Genomic DNA, 19,435 nt, shown 5'->3' with positions numbered 1-19,435 from the left:
CCAGCCCCCAGCCTATGCTCTTAACCCTTGTTAATCAAAGTGTGTTCCAGGGACCAGCAGCAGCAGGGCATCACTGGAAATGTTAAAAAGGCATCATCTCAGAATGAATCCGAATCTGTATTTTAACAAGATCCCTAGGTGATATGCTGATTTCTCATCTCTGAACTCCTCCCCACCCCACCCCCGCAAAAAAACAAAAACAAAAACAGAAAACGAGTTCTTTTTCTCTTTTCATGTATTGTATATAGTGGTTCTCAAACTCCAAGGTGTCTCTGCATCACCTGAGGACCTAATTAAAATGAGACCTTGTTATAGAAGAGTCTCTTGGTTGTTAATGGTAAAGGAGAATCTACTGACTTGCCTCTGTCATCCGCAGTCCACGTCAGAGGAACCTTCTGCTAGGTCACTGAGTTGTATTTGCAAATTTCTGAACTTACCACCAAAAAAAAAAAAAATTTTTTTTCTCAGTGAAAAGTTTGGAGGAAGAAAAAGACCCAAACGTATAAATCAGAATCTCAGAATCTGCAAGAGTGGGATTCAGGCATCTCTGTTTTTAACAAGCCCCCAAGATAGTTCTATGCAATTCTGAGTTTGAGAACCACTGACATTTGGGAATCCCGATAAACTCTGTATTTGCCAGAATGTGAATCAGGGAATTCCAGGAGACATAAGACATTCAGAAATTGAATGTCAGGTGCACAACCTGCATTTTTTAATAATTGACTTAATTGACTGTTCCCCAGACAGTCAGAAGTTTGGGGTCACCCTAAGCCCCCTTTCAAAGATAAAAGTAATAGTGTGTACCTACTCCCTCTAAGCAAGGTGCATGAAACAATAAGGTCCCAGGTGTTGCAAACAGTTGGGTATAGAAGCACCTTCAGCTACAGAGTGACCTGTGCTATTTCAAATAATGCTTCGTCCTTAACTTGTAAGTGTCTGGATTAATTCAGTCTATCAAACTTTAATCAAGTGCCGGATTTATGCTGAGTTCTCTGTTAGATTCTGGGGTCCTGTTGCTGTCTCTGTGACTGATGGAGCCACTCGTGTGGCCTCCCTCCCTTCACAGCTGGCTTAAGGGAATTGGATAGGTTCCCTGTATGTGCTCAGCCCACTGGCCCACTGAGCACAGGGAAACAGAGAAGGGAAAAGCCAGGCTCCCAGATAATATACTGTGGACAAATCTGAGCTTTGTAGCTTATGGGGAAAAAATTTTTTTTTCTGGGTGACTTTCTTCTAAATACTGAGGCAACTCTTTTTTTTTTTTTTTTTTGATACTTTAGAAAAACCTCACGGTAATAGCATTAATAATAGAATATTGAAACTAATAGAAAAACTCAAAAGCAGTGAAGTTATGTGCAGACACAAAAGAACACGCCCGAAGGTGAAAATTTACTGGGTGCTTAGTGTTGTTAACGTATTTAATGTTTCCAGATCCTCAAGGAAAGTATTAGAGCCTAAGCCCAATATACAACATGTGAAATGTGAGCCAGGTTTCCTAGGGGGAAGTTAGAGGTCCCGCTTTCAAAGGTTTTCATCTTACAAGGTCTAACGGTATTGTATGGACCCTGCTTGGTGAAAGAGGAAAGTCAGAGTGATTGCAAGTCGAGAGGGTAAAGTCATGACAGAGGCCATAGTCCACAGCTAAGCTCACTCCACCTGTGATTAGCATCTCATGTGATAATGCAGCCACCAGTTTTCTCAAACTCATTCAGATTCACGTGGACTAGAAGTTTTAGTATTTCCCAGTATTCAGCCTAAAAACCTGAGTGAAAAAATTCCTATGGCTTTCTGTTGTTTGGTTTATGAGCAACCCAGAAATGAAGCTGATTTCAGAATCCATAGTAATTATGGTAATTACAACAATAAAGCACCTAATGTTTGTGGGCTGCATTGTGGTTGATGACTCCAGAAACCTTATTATCTCTATGAAGTGGGTATTAGTGAGGCTTAATTATCAGATAAAAACAGGGAGGTTCCTAGAGGTCAGGCAGCTCAGCTGTGATCACACCCAGCTGGTGGGGAACAGCGAGAACTTAGATGTGTGCCCAGGACCTCACCACCACATCACAGCCGCCTCCCCAAATCATGAAGTTCCTGGGGTGTCTAAATGCAGTCCATAATTCAGCAAGCATAGGGTTGACGCTGCCTTCACGTCCTAAGTGCTAGCTGCACGTTTGTCATTTATTTCCACCTTTGTGCGGAAGGCAGATGTTTCTTTATCAAGGCAGCCAAACCCGATCAGAATGGTGTGCACCTAAACCTGGTGAGCGGGGCCAAGGGTGGAAGCCATTAGTTGGATGAATCAGGTTGGAAAACGACTACTAAGTCAAAGAAGTAAAATAGGAATTATCTTGATTATTTGCCTACACAGCCCAAATTCACTCTATAATTGCTCAGCCGTTTCTATTTTTGCATTTACTAGGTTTGCAATGTTCTTTGTTGAGCAAGGAAAGGAGGGGGCATTTTAAGTTCATCTGGGTGCTGATTTCAAAACCTTCTGCATCGGCTTTAACTAGAAGGATATAAACAAGAGCACAACTTTGAGGCAAGGCTTTAAAATACACTTCTCATTTCACAAGGATTTGAGAGGAGAGAAACTATGACTTTGTTTTTTCAGGTGTATCTCAATGCTAGTGGACAATCATCTTTTTTAAATCTGGAAATTGGTATGAAGTAGCATCTGCCACTTACTGACTATATAACTTTGGACAAACAGTCTTATGTAACCCTCAGTTCCCATTTTGTAAAATAATAGTACTTTCAACCTAGGATTGTTGTCAAGTATTAAGTGAGATAATGCATGAAAAGTTCTTAGCATTTTTCCTGGCGCATAATAAGCTGTTGCTCTTGCTAATAGTTTCCTTATTTGGCATTCTCCAACCCAAGAAAAAAATCTCCTCTTTTTAATAAGACTCTGAGATTATCCACTGAACTTTATTTTTCTTTTACATTCACAAAAGTGTTAAAATATTATTTACTCTCAAATAATGCCTGGCTATCTTTTGGAATTCTGTTCCATTTGTGTTTTATATCAACATATGGTAATGCTTCGGGAGAGCAGAAGATTTATTATGCTAGTATCTTTATTATTTAATGATTATCTGGCTCCCAGAAGGATGTCTGTTGCTGTCCATCTCACTGCATCTCATTGGCTCCCTGGAGAGTTGTGGGGAGCCTCGTAAGTAGTGACTTCTAGTTTACTGACAAGTTCCAATACCAATACAGTCTTGTAGAAAGATCTCAGAATCTGAAAGCCTGAATTCAAGTTCAGACTCATCATTTACTAGCTATACATACTTGAACAAGCCACGAATCTCTGCAGCACCCCCATGGAGTTAGGATATTAATGGGGCCTCTTATTTTTCTTTCATGGGATTATTGTGATCCTTCATAAAATAACAAAGTGACTTTAAACCACTAAAACATCAGATCACTTAATATCATCCTGGCAGACTTGTTGTTATTATAAAAATTATTCATAATAGGGCCCAGGCCAGGATAATGAGATCATAAATAATACTTCAGTAGCAGAGGTTAATTTTATCAACAAGACTCTTTCACAAAGGCTAAATAGCAAATATAACTGTTCTCTCATTAAAAAAAAATCTGGCCTTTCTCAACTTCTGAGATGGCCCACGCTCTGTCTGTGGAGTGTGTTTCTCTCTAAATAAATCCACTTCTTACGTATCACTTTGTCACTGACTTCTTTCTGCAATGAGACATCAAGAACCAGAGCTTCATTAAGTCCTGAAACCAGGCATGAAAGGCAGCATTTCAACTGATGAATCTGAGATGTCCTTCAACTTCTGGATAAATTGCCTTTTAAGAAATCAGATCCCATTTTAGCTCCTGGGGGGCCTTATGGTTGAAGAAATTATATAGGATTTTGTACCTTAAAAGTTAATGACCAGGGACTTCCTATGTGGCGCAGTGGTTAAGACTCTACCTGCCAATACAGGAGACACAGGTTCAAGCCCTGCTCCAGGAAGATCCCACATGCCTCAGAGCAACTAAGCCCGTGAGCCACAGCTATCGAGCCCCTGTGCCACAACTCCTGAAGCCCACGTGCCTAGAGCCCATGCTCCACAAGAGAAGCCACTGCAATAAGTCCGCGCACCACAACAAAGAGTAGCCCCACTCGCCACAACTAGAGAAAGCCCACGTGCAGCACAAAGACCCAATGCAGCCAATAAATAAAATTAATTAATTTTTAAAAAATCTGACCACTTTTTAAAATCCAGTTACTTTTCCCTTTCATCATGTTGACATAAAAATCCCTCCAAATTTAAAATTCTAAAAGCAAGATTTCTTTCAAAGGGTCTCTGCCTCTCTTGTTCCGTGGGCTTGAGATCACAAGAACAGATCCGAGAAGGTTTGCTTCTCTTTTTAATAAACAGAGAAATCTAGATAGAGAGTGTAATGAAGTGTGATTGTTAAATCCACAAATCAGGAGAATACTGAACAACTCAGGACTCTGGAGCCAGACTGCTGGGGTTCAAGTCCACACTAGTTTCATGACTGCAAATAAGTAATCTATTTCTTCGTACCTGGGTTTCCTCACCTATGAAATGGGAATAACAGTAGTACCTTATCATAGGCTTGTTTTGAGATTTAAACGAGTTAATACATGTAAAGTGCTTCGAAATGTTCTTAGTCCATAATACATGTCACTGAATGTTAGCTGCCATCATCGTCGTCATCTTCAGAGGGACAGCTAGTTTTCTCAGAAGCACAGGGCTTCTCCCTCCTGCAGGATTTGTAGTGATCTCTGTGCTCGTAGTTCGTGTTATTTCTGTCTTTGTATCCCCAGTCCCTATTCCAGGGGTGTGCTGGTAAACCAACTCTCTAAAAACAAAAGCCCCGATCTGCAGTGTTTGCTGATTTCTATGGTATAAATATTCCCAGCCTGGCTGGCGTCAGGCTACCAGTGGTTTAATAACTGCCAAATTCCCGAATACTTAAAAGTCAGTGCCCCCAGCCCTAGATGAGCCGGCTCCAGCACACTGCAGATGGCTTAGACGCTCAATGAATAGGTTAATCAGTCAGGCTGGCGGCTGCATCAAGTAGCACTAGCTATCCCGCAGAAGATAATGAAAATGACAAAGTGCAGGAGGGAATGTGTGGGAGTAAAATAGTGCACTAGGGGGAGTGCCTTATTTTAAATTCTGATTTTCCAAGACACAGAGACACCAAATCAAAGAAATCAAACCCATGACCCTCGTGAGAATCCAGTTTCCATGACAGTGATTCAAATGTCCCCTATTTCCAGACAGTCCCTCCCTGCCCCTCCCTGGCCCCCAGCTACTTCTGCTGTAGTTTTATTTGAGAAACGGTCAGAAGCTTGTCACATAGGAGCTGAAGAGGCAGGAGTCTTACGTGAGCTCACCCACCCTGCCTTAGGTTCTCCCTCCTGACGGCCCTCCCTCCTTCTCGTTGCCATGCCTAGCAGATTCCTGGCCTGTGGTTGTCCTGCCCCTCCCTTTAGCCTAAAAAGGAACCGAATGCATCCTCACAAGTCACTCTCCCTCTAAATGGCCTGCCATCCTCACCAAAGACTAGCCAGGTGACATAAAGAAGCATTTTTCCCAGTTGCAACTGCTTTCAACAATCCCCACTTCCATTTAGGTGAGCAGCTTCCCAAATTGGAAAAAAATTACCCCAAGTCAGCAGCATAATTTGAAGCAAGCAGACCTCAGACTGTTGCATCCCGCCCATGGACTTCAGGCCAGCTGTCTCTGGACACTACAGTGTGTTTCCTTATGAATGAGTTCCTTGGTGTTTCATTGCCGTTGTGTTCAAGAGTATCATGTTTCTCTCTGAGCCTCAGTCTCTGGCCCTCGGTGGTTCTTAGTGCCAAGGAAGCTGGGGCTACACAGTTCCTTCCTCTTGGGAACATACAGAATTCTCTCCTGCCCCTTCCACTTGCCTCCTGAAGATGTCTTTCTCTTTTCGAACCTATGAACACCATACACAGTCATAATGTCCTCCTAGAGTGTGAATTCAGTAAAACATCCATGAGAGCATACTCTATTTCAATCTATAGATTATTAGCTATCTTATACCTATAAAGCTGAATCTACAATATCCCAACATCAGTCACTGACCACTAGGGGAGCAGAGATTAGCCCAAGAGCCCTTCAAAGAAGAGTGAGGATGGTTATTTGCGGATTAAATATGATGTGCTCATTGAATGCTGAGACCCACAAATACTCTTCCTCTGCTACCACCCACTCCCCTGAAAATTAGAAACCAGGCCTTTACCCTCCCTGTGGGCAGGGGATAAGGGCCATTCCTGTGGAAACTGACCAACCCAAGGGTAATGATGCAGTATCATAGTTGACAAGCCCCATGATATGCTTAGAGCTTCCTATCAGATTTCTAGTTTTCTTTAATCCTATTCTTCAATATGAGCTGATAAGTGAGGATTACCAGCAAAGGAGGGAAATCCTCTCATTTGGAAGATATGGACTGTATTAAGCTTCTCCAGAGAAACAGAAACAATAGGATAGATAGATGGATAGATGATTTATAGAAAGATAGATAGATAGATAGATGATAGATTATAGATAGGTAGAGATAGAAGATAGGTAGATAGAAAGATTAGATAGATAGATAGATAGATAGATAGATAGATAGATAGATAGATAGATAGATAATAGATACAGATTAGCTGATTGATTGATTGATTTTAAGAAATTTGCTCATAGGATTGCAGGGGCTGGCAAGTTTGAAATTTATAGGGCAGGACAGCAGGCTGGAAATTCATGAAGAGTTGATTTTTCAGTCTTTAATTTGAAATCCTCATAGCTGGAAATTCAGCCAAGATTTCTATGTTGCAGTCTTGAGGCAGAATTCTTTCTTCTTAAGGTCTTCTTTTGAATGGATAAGGTCCACTCACATTATGTAGGGTAGTCTGCTTTACTTAAAGTCAACTGATTGTAAACGTTAATCACATCCACAAATACCCTCACAGCAACATCTAGACTAGTGTTTGACCAATAACTGGGCACTGTAGCCTAGACAGCTTGACACATAAAATCTACCTTTGCAGAGACCAAACCTCAGAAACAGAGAAAAGCAACTTGGAAGAAACTATGCAGGGAGAATGCTTCTTTAACATATTATTAATATCTTCAGAGACATAAGAGAAGATACTATAACCACAAAACAGGAGCAGGATGCTATGTGTTTTAAGAAAACAAAACCTCAGCAAACAAATTAAGAACTCTTGGAAGATGACAACATAAATGAAAATCTCAATAAAAGTTTCAAAAGATGAGAAACTCTCTCGGAAAGTAAAGCAAAAACCCACAGAGGTGTAATATAAGAGACAAAGATAAAATTAAAGGACGATCCAAAGAATCTAAGGTCCAAAACATAAAACTCCCATAAAAACAGGACAGAGAAAACAAAGGAAATCATCAATGAAATAAAGAAAATTTCTGAAAGTTGTTAGAATTTCCATATTGTGAGAGCCCACTGAGTACCCAGTACTGGTTGAAGTAAACATACACTAAAGTGCACATCATTGTGAAAGCTCAGAAAATTAGGGGCAGGAGAAGACCTTCCAAAGTGTTAGAGAGGAAAAGAAATCTGGTCACACACAAACTTCAGGAACCAAAATGACTTTGGATTTCTCAAAAGTAACATAGAGGGAATTGTTTAGAATTCCATACTTAAATTATCAAAGAAGTGTAAGGGTGAAGTAAAAACATGTGCAAGGTCTCACAACATTGACCTCTTCTAAACCGCTTCTCAGGAAGCTACTGTAGAGTGAGTTCTGATGAAATAAGCATGGTACCTATGATAAACTCTTATGTGGAGACATCCTGCCTTTTACAGTAGCAATGTGGTGGGGAAAGCATCTTTCTCCCCATCCTGGTCTCTGTTCTTGGGATCTGTTCCTTGGCTGTCTCTTAGCATTCTCACTAGCATTCATGTATGTGGTTAATTAGGTGAATTTTTGTGGACTAGCACAAGCGCCAAACTGTTACTTGGCATTTTTGTGGCAAGATGTGTTCCAAGTTCAAAATAACCAATTTGCTGATCATCTGGGGAATTTGGGCCCTGCCTAAGATTTGCTTCAGAGGAATTAGGAGGCCACGTTATGGCCGAGTCTCAGCACTCCGAGCATTAATAGTGGCAGCCGTGGCTCACGAGCTCCTCTGTTTCTCCAGGTTATCAGTGTACCTGTCTCTCCCAGTTCACTGGGAGAAACTGTGAATCAGAGATCACAGCCTGCTTCCCAAACCCCTGCCGGAATGGAGGCTCCTGCGACCCCATAGGAAACACTTTCATCTGCAATTGCAAAGCTGGGCTCACTGGAGTCACGTAAGTGAGATTGTGCAGTTAGTCTTTTACTACACTGCTTCTTGTTGCTAAGAAAACAAAACAGTAAAAAACTAACTGGGATAAAATATTCACCACTAATAAGGTGGGTAAAGGGTTGATATCTTTATATAAAGAGTGCCTATAAGTGACAGAAATGTTATCAGGAATTATCTCTGCTTAGTGGGGTTATGGGTAAATTATATATTTTACTTTATTCTTCTCTATGTTTTCAAAAATCTATACAATTACTATGTTCTATAATCAGGAAAACAATTCTTTTAAAGAAAGTCATCTATGACCCCTAATATTTCCAGTGTAATTCTGAGATAGATATATTACCCATTGCCCCAGAACTCATCAACTGGACTCTACTGCCCTGCGTTTTATGATCATTCTGAGAAACTAAAAACTTACCTTTCCCCTGCACATCTTTTTCCCCCCAAAATGACGGAAATTAAAGTGTTAGCCAAATGGAAAGGGAATGTTTTAAGTTCTTAGTAAAACACAGCTTTCAACCATCCTGGATGGTTTTAGAAGTATATATATGTAATCTCAAGCAAAGTGATATTCTAATTACAGATCAGTCTTATGTATTCATTAAAGCAAATCTCCCGAGGACTTTACCAGGAAATACTTAGCCGACTTTGAATCGTTGGATGTAATTTAAAGTAATAAAGCTGCATTTATTTTTAAATACTCTATGATTCTGACTAATTTCCAGCTGACTTGGCCTCAATCTGTTCAAATTAGGGACATTTGACTACATTTTAAAAGGTGGATTACCAAAGATATAAGTGATTGGGCCTTTAAAATGAACATATCAGAACAACTGCAAAATTAGAGGACAGGGAATGTTAAACTAAGAAAGAGTAAGACTTACATGTTTGCCTTATAATTGTACTTAAAGCAAGCATGGATTGCTTTAAAGAGAATAAAGAGAATAAAATTGATTTATTTCTCATTGGAATGTTTTAATCATTTTTTTCTGATAATCTGCGTTAGCATTAGCCTTTAACATAAGCATAGAATCCGGCAGATGTGTTGCTACGTAGCCCTCCTCCCACCGCCCTATTAGCTCCTGCTTCCCAGGGAGACCAAAAATTACTGTATTCATTAGAGGAAAATGTCAGAACCAAAAACTTTCTCCTCCCAGGAAACTCTATATAGGGTATCTAGGTTCCCAGCTCTTTATCTGCAGTTCTACGATCCCAAAAACTCTTGAGAACTAAAAAGATTGAGGATAAATTCGTGGCAAACTAATTTGGTGGCAAAGCCAGCCAAACCCATTCTGAGGCTATTTCTAGACTTTATTTCCCTCATTTAGTGTGACTATCCATATGTTTTACTGTAGAAACACTGGTATATTTGATTATGGATCCTATGCCAGTGCTAGTTCCTGGAATGGGGTGGGTACTTTACATAACATAAAAGATATGTACTGTATGTCACTTCTAAAATTGCAAAATTTTACATTCTGAGATGCATCTGGCCCCGAGGATTTGGAAACCAGTATGTCTCCAACAGCATCTGTGGTTTCTTTTTCTGCGCCTTGTCTTCTCTCCCACGGCAGCCTTTTCCCTCCACCGACCCGAGTAGGGTCAGAATATGGGAGCGATTGCTATAGGAGAAATCCCTCAGTGCATGATGACGACTGGGGGCCACGGGTGTGCACATAAATGCCCACTCACATCCCATATGACACTGCATCGCATTAATTTTGTCTTGCTTCGGGTACCCTTTAGATGCTTTTTATCTTTTAAAGATGTCAGTTTAAAGTCGAAGGTCTGCAGGTCCTGGTATTTGAGAGGGGGCTTTTGTGTGTTCTGTCGCGAAGGTGCGAGGAGGACGTCAACGAGTGCGAGCGGGAGGAGTGTGAGAACGGCGGAGCCTGCGTGAACGTGTTTGGCTCCTTCCTCTGCAACTGCACGCAGGGCTATGTGGGCCAGTACTGCGGCCTGCGCCCTGTCGTGGTACCCAACATCCAGGCCGGCCACTCCTACGTGGGGAAGGAGGAGCTCATCGGCATCGCGGTGGTCCTCTTTGTCATCTTCATCCTCGTCGTCCTCTTCATCGTCTTCCGCAAGAAGGTCTTCCGCAAGAACTACTCCCGCAACAACATCACGCTGGTTCAGGACCCCGCCACGGCCGCCCTGCTCAACAAGAGCAACGGCATTCCATTCCGGAACCTGCGGGGCAGCGGGGACGGCCGCAATGTGTACCAGGAGGTGGGGCCCCCACAGGTCCCCGTGCGTCCCATGGCCTACACCCCGTGTTTCCAGAGCGACTCCAGAAGCAACCTGGATAAGATTGTGGACGGGCTGGGCGGTGAGCACCAGGAGATGACCACGTTTCACCCCGAGTCACCACGCATCCTGACAGCCAGGCGGGGTGTGGTCGTGTGCAGTGTGGCCCCCAACCTGCCCGCCGTGTCCCCCTGCCGGTCTGACTGCGATTCCATCCGGAAGAATGGCTGGGATGCGGGAACTGAAAGTGAGTTGAAAGTAGCAGTGTATCATTATTTCTTGCACTAGTGTTCACTGGAAGGAAATTCCCGAAGAGAGAGCGACCCCGAAGGCACAGAGCTCTCAGTATGACATATTCTGGCACTAAATATTCACACCAGCCCTGAAATATTGCTCTGGTTCTTATTCGCGTTTACAGATGGAGAAAATGAGGCTCAGAGAACATACATAAGGTGTCCAAGGTCACACAGCTAGTAAGGGGGAGCTGGTCCTGCAATCCAGGGCTGCCAGCCTCTAAAACCCATGCTCTTTTTTTTTTTTTAACTTTTTATTTTATATTGGAGTATAAGTGATTAACAATGTTGTGATAGTTTCAGGTGTACAGCAAAATGATTCAGTTATATATATACATGAATCTATTCTTTTTCAAATTCTTTTCCCATTTAGGTAAAACCCATGCTTTTTTCACAATAGCACACCACTGGCAGTAAAACAAGCAGTGTAGCTACTTAACATGATATACAGGAAGTGTGCTCTGGAAGGTCAGAAGAGAGTATTTCTACCCTTAGGGTGAAGGCTTGAGGAGAGCAGAGGGACATTAGAGTTGGACCATGGTGGATCAAAGGTCCAAAAAGGAGGGCGTTCCACATAGAGGCACCCACAAGATCAGAAGAAAAGCAAATCCTTCAGTTTGGCTGGAATGCAGGGTCCAGGAAACAAGAAGGTGAACCACAAGCAGTAAAAGTGGTCTGGGCCAGATGCTAGTGCTTCCCTCTCCTTTTGGCCTCCTACAGCAGAATTTTAGGCAAAGGGAAGAGCCACAAGTGCAAAGGCTCTGGGGCGGGAAAGACTTTAGTGTAATGAAGAACGTAGACAAGGTCAATGTAGGTTGATCTCGGTGAGCAACTGGGGACAGTGGATACATTTTAACAGCAACACTAATGCAGTTTTTAAGCAGGTAACTGGCTTGATCTAATTCGCGTTTTTCAAAAGATGGCTCTGACTGATCCACAGAGAAGAGACTAAGCAGGACCAAAGAGGGAAGGAACCAGAGAGACCATCTGGGGAGAGGTGGTGATTGTTTTCTCTGTCCTAACATCAGTCAGGATGAAACTAAGGCAAGCTCCATTATATCCTATGACTTTTCATCAGGCCTAATGGCTTTATATTCGAGTAGCAGTGACACCCTGGGTAGCAGGAGTTTCCAAAGGCTAGGATTATAGTACTATGATATATGTTGGGGTAAAGGGTGAAGGGGGAGGCTGGTTTCAAATGGAGCACATGCACCCAAGGGGACGAAGGGCATCTCCATGGAGGAAGGAGGAAGAAGGAAGATTTGGGGAGGAAACTATTGGAGGGGGCCTAATGGAAACAGGAAGCTGCTCAGTGGGTGTAGGGGACATGTGAGGGGTTACCTGAGGGGCGTCGGGCTCTGTTGTTTAGGAGGGAGGTGAGGCTGGAGGTGAAAGTTTGGATGTCAGCTGCATGCAAGATGATTGAATCTCTGAGAGTGTGAGCTCACCAGGGGAGCAGGAGTGGAGAGAGGACAGTCAATCTGGGCTTCCAAAAGAATCTTGGAGATGCCTACACGTGGGAGGTGGGCAGGGGGGCGGGGCCGGGAAAGGAAACAAACATGTGTCAACAAAAAGAGAGCAGGGAAAGGCGAAAGGGCAGCCGAGCAGAAGCCAAGACTGGCAACAAGGTCAGCAAGGTTGAGCACTGTGAAACCGTCACGGAGGACACAATCTTAAAAAGAGAAGAAAAAAATACTGCACTTAACACCTAGAAGTTTCTTAGCCATCTCAAGAATGTCCCAGTGAGTCCTCAGACAGGGTTCAGAATGCAAGGGTTAAGGACGAAGAGATGCGGTGAGAAAACAGAGGCAGCTGATGAACATGAAAAACCACCACTGCTGTGTGTTGGATCGTCTCCTTAAATCCGCACAGCTGCCCCACATGGGTGCCAGCTGGAGGAGTGGAGGAGTGAAATGACTTGCCTAAAATCAGTAACTAGGAAAGAAGGTACGAGCATTGGAATCTGGTGCATCAGGGTCCAAAGCCTGTGCTTTTTGCCCAGACCACTCTTGGGAGCTTTACCGGGGAGAAGGGAGAGGGACAAAAGAGGGAGAGGGTCTCCTGATGATGGAGGAGAGCCTCTATTCTATTCTAGTGCCACTCCAACTACGCTCTCTGCTGACTCCGCCTTTGAGTAGACACTCTTATTCTTCAAGACGTTGCCCTTGGACTTTAACCATAAATATATTCCCTCTCAAATTATCTGTAGAGTGAGACTTTACTGCAGCCTTACCATTCCCCTGGTTAGCAGAAAACTTCCTTTTATTTAGCAATGAAGAAAAAAAAGGGGGTTTGAATAAATGGAGGAGTGGAGAAAGGAGTTTTGTGCCCAGCACTGTACTCACCAGCGTGGATCACTTGGCATTTCCTTCCTTGTGCTCAGGGCTAAGCCTGGTGCCCACCTAGCACTTTTCCAAGGCATATATTTTCTGCAATGTGGCTATTGGGAGGTGAATTTCTCCCCGGCGTCTCCCTCCTCATATATCAGTTGTTTATCCAACTCATCGTTTTGTGTGGCTTCAGCATCTGACAGCAGATTCAGAGCTGCAGTGCCTGCTACCAACATCACCCTTTGTGGAAGAAACAGCAATTTCTCTAGTCATGAAGAAGAACAACTGTTCCCTTCATACAGGGAGTCCCCATCCCTTCATACCATCACATTCTGTGATGATTTGAAGCTTTTCCTGGTGATCAGCTCCCTCCACCTGCTTTGTAATGTGACAGCTTTATTTCCAGAATCCACCTCAGGCCAAAACTCACATGTCCCCCCAAAGTATTGTTGAGTTTTTATCAAATACATTTCCTCCTTTGCTAAGCAAGGCAGAGCAAGCTGGCGAGACAATCTCTGGGCGACTAATCCATTTTTTCACTTGACAACTTCAATATATGGGTTGTTTTTATTGCTTCCTTTAGGCCATCAAATAAGAAAGTAGCCCTGTAGTGTGTGTGTGTGTGTGTCTGTGTGTGTGTCTGTGTGTGCGTTCAGGCTGTCTCTGTAGGTAAAGAAGGAGGAAGTGTGTGGCTAAGAGCAAATCCACACTGCTGACTGCCCTCCTTCCGGAGTGCGGAATGCTGTCATTCCCAAAAATGATGTGACGCTGCCCTCTAGAAGGCAAAGCTGAGAACTCCACTCGCTCCCCGTAGATGGAAGTTCTGATAAGTGTAATGGCACTCCTGCCTATAAAATATTTATACCCCTATTTTTAAAGTAATCTCATTTAACCTGGTGCTGACACCACATCGGTTCATGTAAATGATTTAAATTAACTCTGAATGGCAAAGAGCAACCCAGCCACTCTGTCCTCACTTTTCTCTTCACTTAGTCGCTTCCCTTTGAGGATGGAACAGGGACTTTCGCTGTCAACTGTTTGGAAGCTCATTTACCATGGGTTAAGGGTTTTGAATCCATAATATAAATCTCTTGATTGACAGACCTTGCCCCCAGTGGCACAATCAATTTCCTATTGTGCAGCTAAATTATTTTCTCTAAGCAAATGAAAGCGCCCCAAGAAGTGAACTCTGGCAGGGGACAGGGCTGGAAATACGCACAAGGTAACCAGTGTCATTTCTGCTTTCTCTCTGGCTGTCCACGAAGACAAAGGGGTTGATGATCCTGGAGAAGTGACCTGCTTTGCAGGCAGTAATAAAGGCAGCAACTCGGAAGTTCAGTCCCTGAGCTCCTTCCAGTCGGATTCTGGCGACGACAATGGTAAGAAGTCATGAGGTTCATTCCCCCCAGAGGGCTATGTTTTCGGTGCTGGCGATTGCTGGTTGAGAGGAAGGTGTTGGGATGCGTTTTATCTCCTGACCCGAGAGTGGGCTTTTGCGCATGCGCACAGCTTTTCCGTGGACTCCACTGTTGTGTGTCTGCTGAAAAAGCAAGCGTTCCTTGAGCCGCAGCTGTGAGCAGGCGCAGAAGTAAAGGAGGTTCCCCCAGACCTCCAGTAACGCGTCCTCTTTGATTTGGTTCATGATGGAACTACCTCATCCCAAAGGATACTCTCTAGCAAAGTGTAATTTGGCTCCTTTTTTATTTTAACTCATGACGGTCTCTTCACTCTTCGCTAGCCAACCTCCCCATCATTAGAAATTAGTTCAGAGGCCAGACCCCCTTCCCATAAAACTTCCTTCCCAGAGAGGTGGTATCTTCATTCAGCTGAGTCCCCCTTATACTCATTTGGGGACATGGGCCTTTGGAGAATCCATTAGATACGATGGATCAGCTCCTGAGAAAAATGCACAGTCACCCAAAATGTTGCATACGGTTACATGTGGTCCATGAACCTCGCTGGCCCTCCAAAGCTGCTGCCTCTACCTCCTGTGAACCCGTGTTTATGGAGAGGGAGTTAATGCTGGACTGTCTTTTGAGCTTGAGGAACCAGCTTTGGAGAATAGGTTGGTCTCCCCAAGGCTGGAAAGGGGTGCAGAAGTGGTTATAAAACAGCGAGAATTTACCCCATGGTGGTGAACGAAGAGTAATTTCAAATAGTCATCGACAGTGACAGGCAGCCTTACCTTAGTCTATACCTTATGCCATTTTCCCATTTATCAACAATCGGCAAAAGTTGAATGTTTATTAATTTATGTAACCGTTCACCCCATAAACCCTTGCTGAGTTTCTCCTGAGTGTTGAATCCCGCGCTGGGCATTTGTACCTGGAAGTACAAAATGAAAACAACATAGTATTTGCAGGCACCACGCCCCACCCCCACCCCCAAACACCCGCAGATAAAGATAGGAACAGGGGAGCCCCAAGGCCATAGAAGCAATTATGGAAGTAAAATACTCTGCTTTCCCCATCACCAGCCCCAAATCTCTTCCACCTCCTTCCCAAATCCCTGGCACTCCTGAGAGGTGCAGAAGCATCAGTGTATCTGACCATTGGGGTTACAAACCATGTAACAGTGGATTTCTCCTGAGCAAGCTCAGAAGGTCAGAGGCAGGCCTCCAGATCTGTTTGCCTTGGCCTTTACTCCCTTCCTCATCCCCAGCCAGGAGAAAAGCTGTCGCAGGTTTGCATTTTATGTAGAAGCACCCAAAAACATAGTTTTTCCAAACTCCAGGCAGCAGCTCCAGCAATGATGCCTGGTTGACTGTTCTCACAGGCTCTGCTTCATCACACACTTGGGCTTTCATGCTTTGCCTTCTAGGTTGGTCCTGACTAAAGCAGGCTTCCCAAAGTGTTAGGAATTTTCCACCAATTAGTTTTAAGCCTGATCACCTCTCCAGAAGCTACTGCTTTCAGGTGCTGAGGTAACCCCTATGAGCACAGAAATCTCCTTCCCAGTTTCTGACTATTTCAGCGACCAAATGCTGACTCCCATCTATGCTTTATGGGTGAGAGCTAGGCCTCTGGTTGTTCTAGGCTATCCTTCCCAGTTTGTGACTATTTCAGCGACCAAGTGCTGACTCCCACCTACACTTTACAAGTGGGAGCTGGGCCTCGGGTCGTTCTAGGCTATCAGTGGCATCATGTGAGTGTGAAACCACCAGTCCTGCAAAGGTGATCCTTCATCACTGGCATCTGGCTCAGAGCAGCATGGCTGACCAGCAAGTAATTGTCCCTGGGAATAGTGAGATTTTCCTTGGAGATTTTGGGGGTTACTAATGAGAAATTAGCATGAACTTATGAGCCTCTGCCTTCCTAGATTGATTTCACTGGGCCCCGAGGCGTGAATTTATGACCCAGCAATTCCTGCTGATCATGCCTTTCAGGGGGACTGGCCCCAGATTTGCTGCTGTTTCCCTTCCTCCAAGAATCCGGGGGATAAAAGTCCAGTGGGTGGACTATGGGAAGCTTTGGGTGTTTGCATGCTGTGCCTTTGTTGTTTCCATTGTCGTTGTCAAGACAAGTGAATGTATGTTTAAAATACATAACTAACCTGAAGCTGTCCTTCTCCTCCCTCCTGTCTTCTTTTCCTGGACACAAGCATCCATAGTGACTGTCATTCAGCTTGTCAACAATGTAGTTGACACTATAGAGAATGAAGGTATTTACTGTTTTCTTTCATAGCATTTCTTTGTGCAGAGTTACCATTTTGGAAATATCACTTCTTGTTGATTTTATTTTATTTTTTGTTTTATTTTTTTATTGAAGTATAGTATGGTAGTGTTATGTAAGTTTCACGTGTACAACATAGTGATGCAAAACTTTTGAAGGTTATGCTCCATTTATAGTTATTGTAAAATATTGGCTGTATTCCCTGTACTGTACAGTATATCTTTGTGGCTTATTTATTTTACAAACTAGAGGTGATTTTAATCAGCTGGTGGGGTGGTAAATAGGTGGTTTCAAATGAGATGCTGAATGTCTCTCTCTGGATTGAAGTGAATTTTACAATTTTGAAAAAAAAAACCCAGTTCATAACTTTTTTTTAGTATGTAAGGTTCTCTTTTTATAAAATCCCTTCCAAGAGAAGAGTACCCACTTAACTGAAATCCAGATTAATACTAAATTCATTCTTACATTCAGCATGTATTGATCGAGCACCTACTGTGAGCTGGGGATATTTAGGAAATCATTCAAAGCTACAATATTATGGGGATTGATTTCAATCAGGTAACTTTTATTAGTGATTTAATATGATTAGGGCCTGGTGTAGATGGGATTTATCTTGTTTTGGAAATAACAACAGGGAGAAATAGGAGCATTTTTTTAAGTCATCTAAAATGTTCTGTTGTACCTTCTTCACATGTCTTGGACTGCCAGTTTTACCTCTTACTTTGTATTTAAACAGTGTCTGTCATGGATCAAGGACAGAACTACAACCGAGGTGACTCTGCCACGCCCCCAGCATAACATGTTACTCATGCGTTTGGAATTGCTGACTTTGTTCTTACCCTGTCCCTCTCCTTCCATCTTTTCTGAGTTTCTTTGATCTGAATTTTGCATGTTCCAGGTGTCTTGTGTGCTTGGTACTGGAAGTGAAAGCCCCGCCAGCATCCTCCCTCCCCCAGCCTCTCCCCTGCTCCAGAGACTCATTCATTTGCACGCACATCTCCCTGCCTTCTGTGGTCCACAGGACGGCTGATGCATCTCCCTCTTTGAGCATGTTGCCAGCCTGGCTCTGCACTTGGCCTCTGGCTAGGAAGAGGGAATGGAGGGTAGAGGGTTCCAGAACTGTGTTTCCTGGGCGTGCCCTTGCTAGCCATCACTCCCGGCATGGCTGAGTGGGAGAAAGCTGCAGCAACCAGGTGTCATCCTCCAAGTTGCCATCATCTTGTACTCTCCAGGCCAGAGCATGGTTGGCCCCGAGAGACCGTTGTAAAAAGCATGGGGGTGACCCTGGCTTCTTAGGGTCTCCTGGATGTTAAGAATTGCATGTCAGGTCCCTTGCCTGCTCCTTTCTGAGTCCTGCCTCCAACTCCATCCTGGAGGAAACTAACTGTCACGGCTTCTCTCTCACAGCCTATCACTGGGACACCTCTGACTGGATGCCAGGGGCCCGCCTGTCAGATATAGAAGAGGTACCCAACTACGAGAACCAGGAGGGAGGCTCCGCACACCAGGGCAGCACGAGGGAGTTGGAAAGCGATTACTACCTAGGTGGCTATGACATCGACAGCGAGTACCCACCCCCCCACGAAGAGGAGTTCTTGAGTCAGGACCAGCTGCCCCCACCCCTGCCAGAGGACTTCCCGGACCAGTACGAGGCCCTGCCACCCTCCCAGCCTGTCTCGCTGGCCAGCACGCTGAGCCCAGACTGCAGGAGAAGGCCCCAGTTCCATCCCAGCCAGTACCTCCCTCCCCACCCCTTCCCCAATGAAACGGATTTGGTGGGCCCGCCGGCCGCCTGTGAATTCAGTACTTTTGCCGTGAGCATGAACCAGGGCACAGAGACAGCAGCGGGCCCAGCAGACAGTGTGTCTCTCTCCTTGCACAATTCCCGAGGCACCTCATCCTCAGATGTGTCAGCCAGCTGTGGCTTTGACGACTCCGAAGTAGCCATGAGTGACTATGAGAGCGTCGGGGAGCTCAGCCTCGCCAGCCTTCACATTCCCTTTATGGAGACCCAGCACCAGACCCAAGTATAGAGGATGAGCTCAGGTGATGCGTGCGGTTTGTTACGGAAACACAGAGGGAGGCTGGCTGGGCTCACATCTCCACGAAGGGTCTTGTATTGAGTGAGCAGGAAACGCGGCATTTTCTGCTGGGAACTTCTTCCCGAGTCATACTGTCACAAGCAAGCTGGACTCCAGCTGGGTGAAAAGGAAAGGCTCAGAAATTGTTTCTGAGAGGTGACCCATCACCTTGGTAGTGCATCCCTGCATTTATGACCAGGAAGACACACCGAGTTTTTAAAGGGGGAAACAATTTCACCCATTAAGTTATACAATCCATCTGTATGGCTTTGTGCAGTATTGTGCCCTGGAAAGTGTTACAGCATCGGTCCTTGCAGTATTAATAACTGGCAACAAGCCAAGAGGCATTGTTGCATGTAATTTTGAGCCAGTGAGGGGAAATGAAAATAGTAGTTATGATTGTTGGAAAAGTTAGTCTCTTAGGCGAAAGAAAAGAGGAATAAATATTATTAAACAAATAAGGAAATGGGCTGAAGCCTTTCAAAT

The 19,435-nt window shown here is 44.1% G+C and overlaps 1 protein-coding gene across 3 annotated transcripts in view; it reads left to right on the top strand.

Annotated features, from left to right (window-relative positions):
- The window catches only part of FAT3 (FAT atypical cadherin 3), a 540,254-nt gene extending 521,353 nt beyond the window's left edge, over positions 1 to 18,901 (top strand). For 2 of the 3 annotated variants that reach the window (XM_057695200.1, XM_057695199.1), the window contains 6 exons: positions 8,178 to 8,331; positions 10,166 to 10,821; positions 14,463 to 14,576; positions 16,798 to 16,857; positions 17,605 to 17,640; positions 18,276 to 18,901. In XM_057695200.1, the coding sequence (XP_057551183.1) occupies positions 8,178 to 8,331; positions 10,166 to 10,821; positions 14,463 to 14,576; positions 16,798 to 16,857; positions 17,605 to 17,640; positions 18,276 to 18,901 (1,646 nt within the window). The remainder of the gene's footprint in view (positions 1 to 8,177; positions 8,332 to 10,165; positions 10,822 to 14,462; positions 14,577 to 16,797; positions 16,858 to 17,604; positions 17,641 to 18,275) is intronic. The other variant, XM_057695201.1, reaches the window with a different exon arrangement.
- The last annotated feature ends 534 nt before the right edge of the window (positions 18,902 to 19,435 follow it).

The sequence above is a fragment of the Hippopotamus amphibius genome, chromosome 9, assembly GCF_030028045.1.
Source record: "Hippopotamus amphibius kiboko isolate mHipAmp2 chromosome 9, mHipAmp2.hap2, whole genome shotgun sequence".
Lineage (NCBI taxonomy): Eukaryota > Metazoa > Chordata > Mammalia > Artiodactyla > Hippopotamidae > Hippopotamus > Hippopotamus amphibius.
This window is presented reverse-complemented; position numbering and strand designations above follow the sequence as displayed.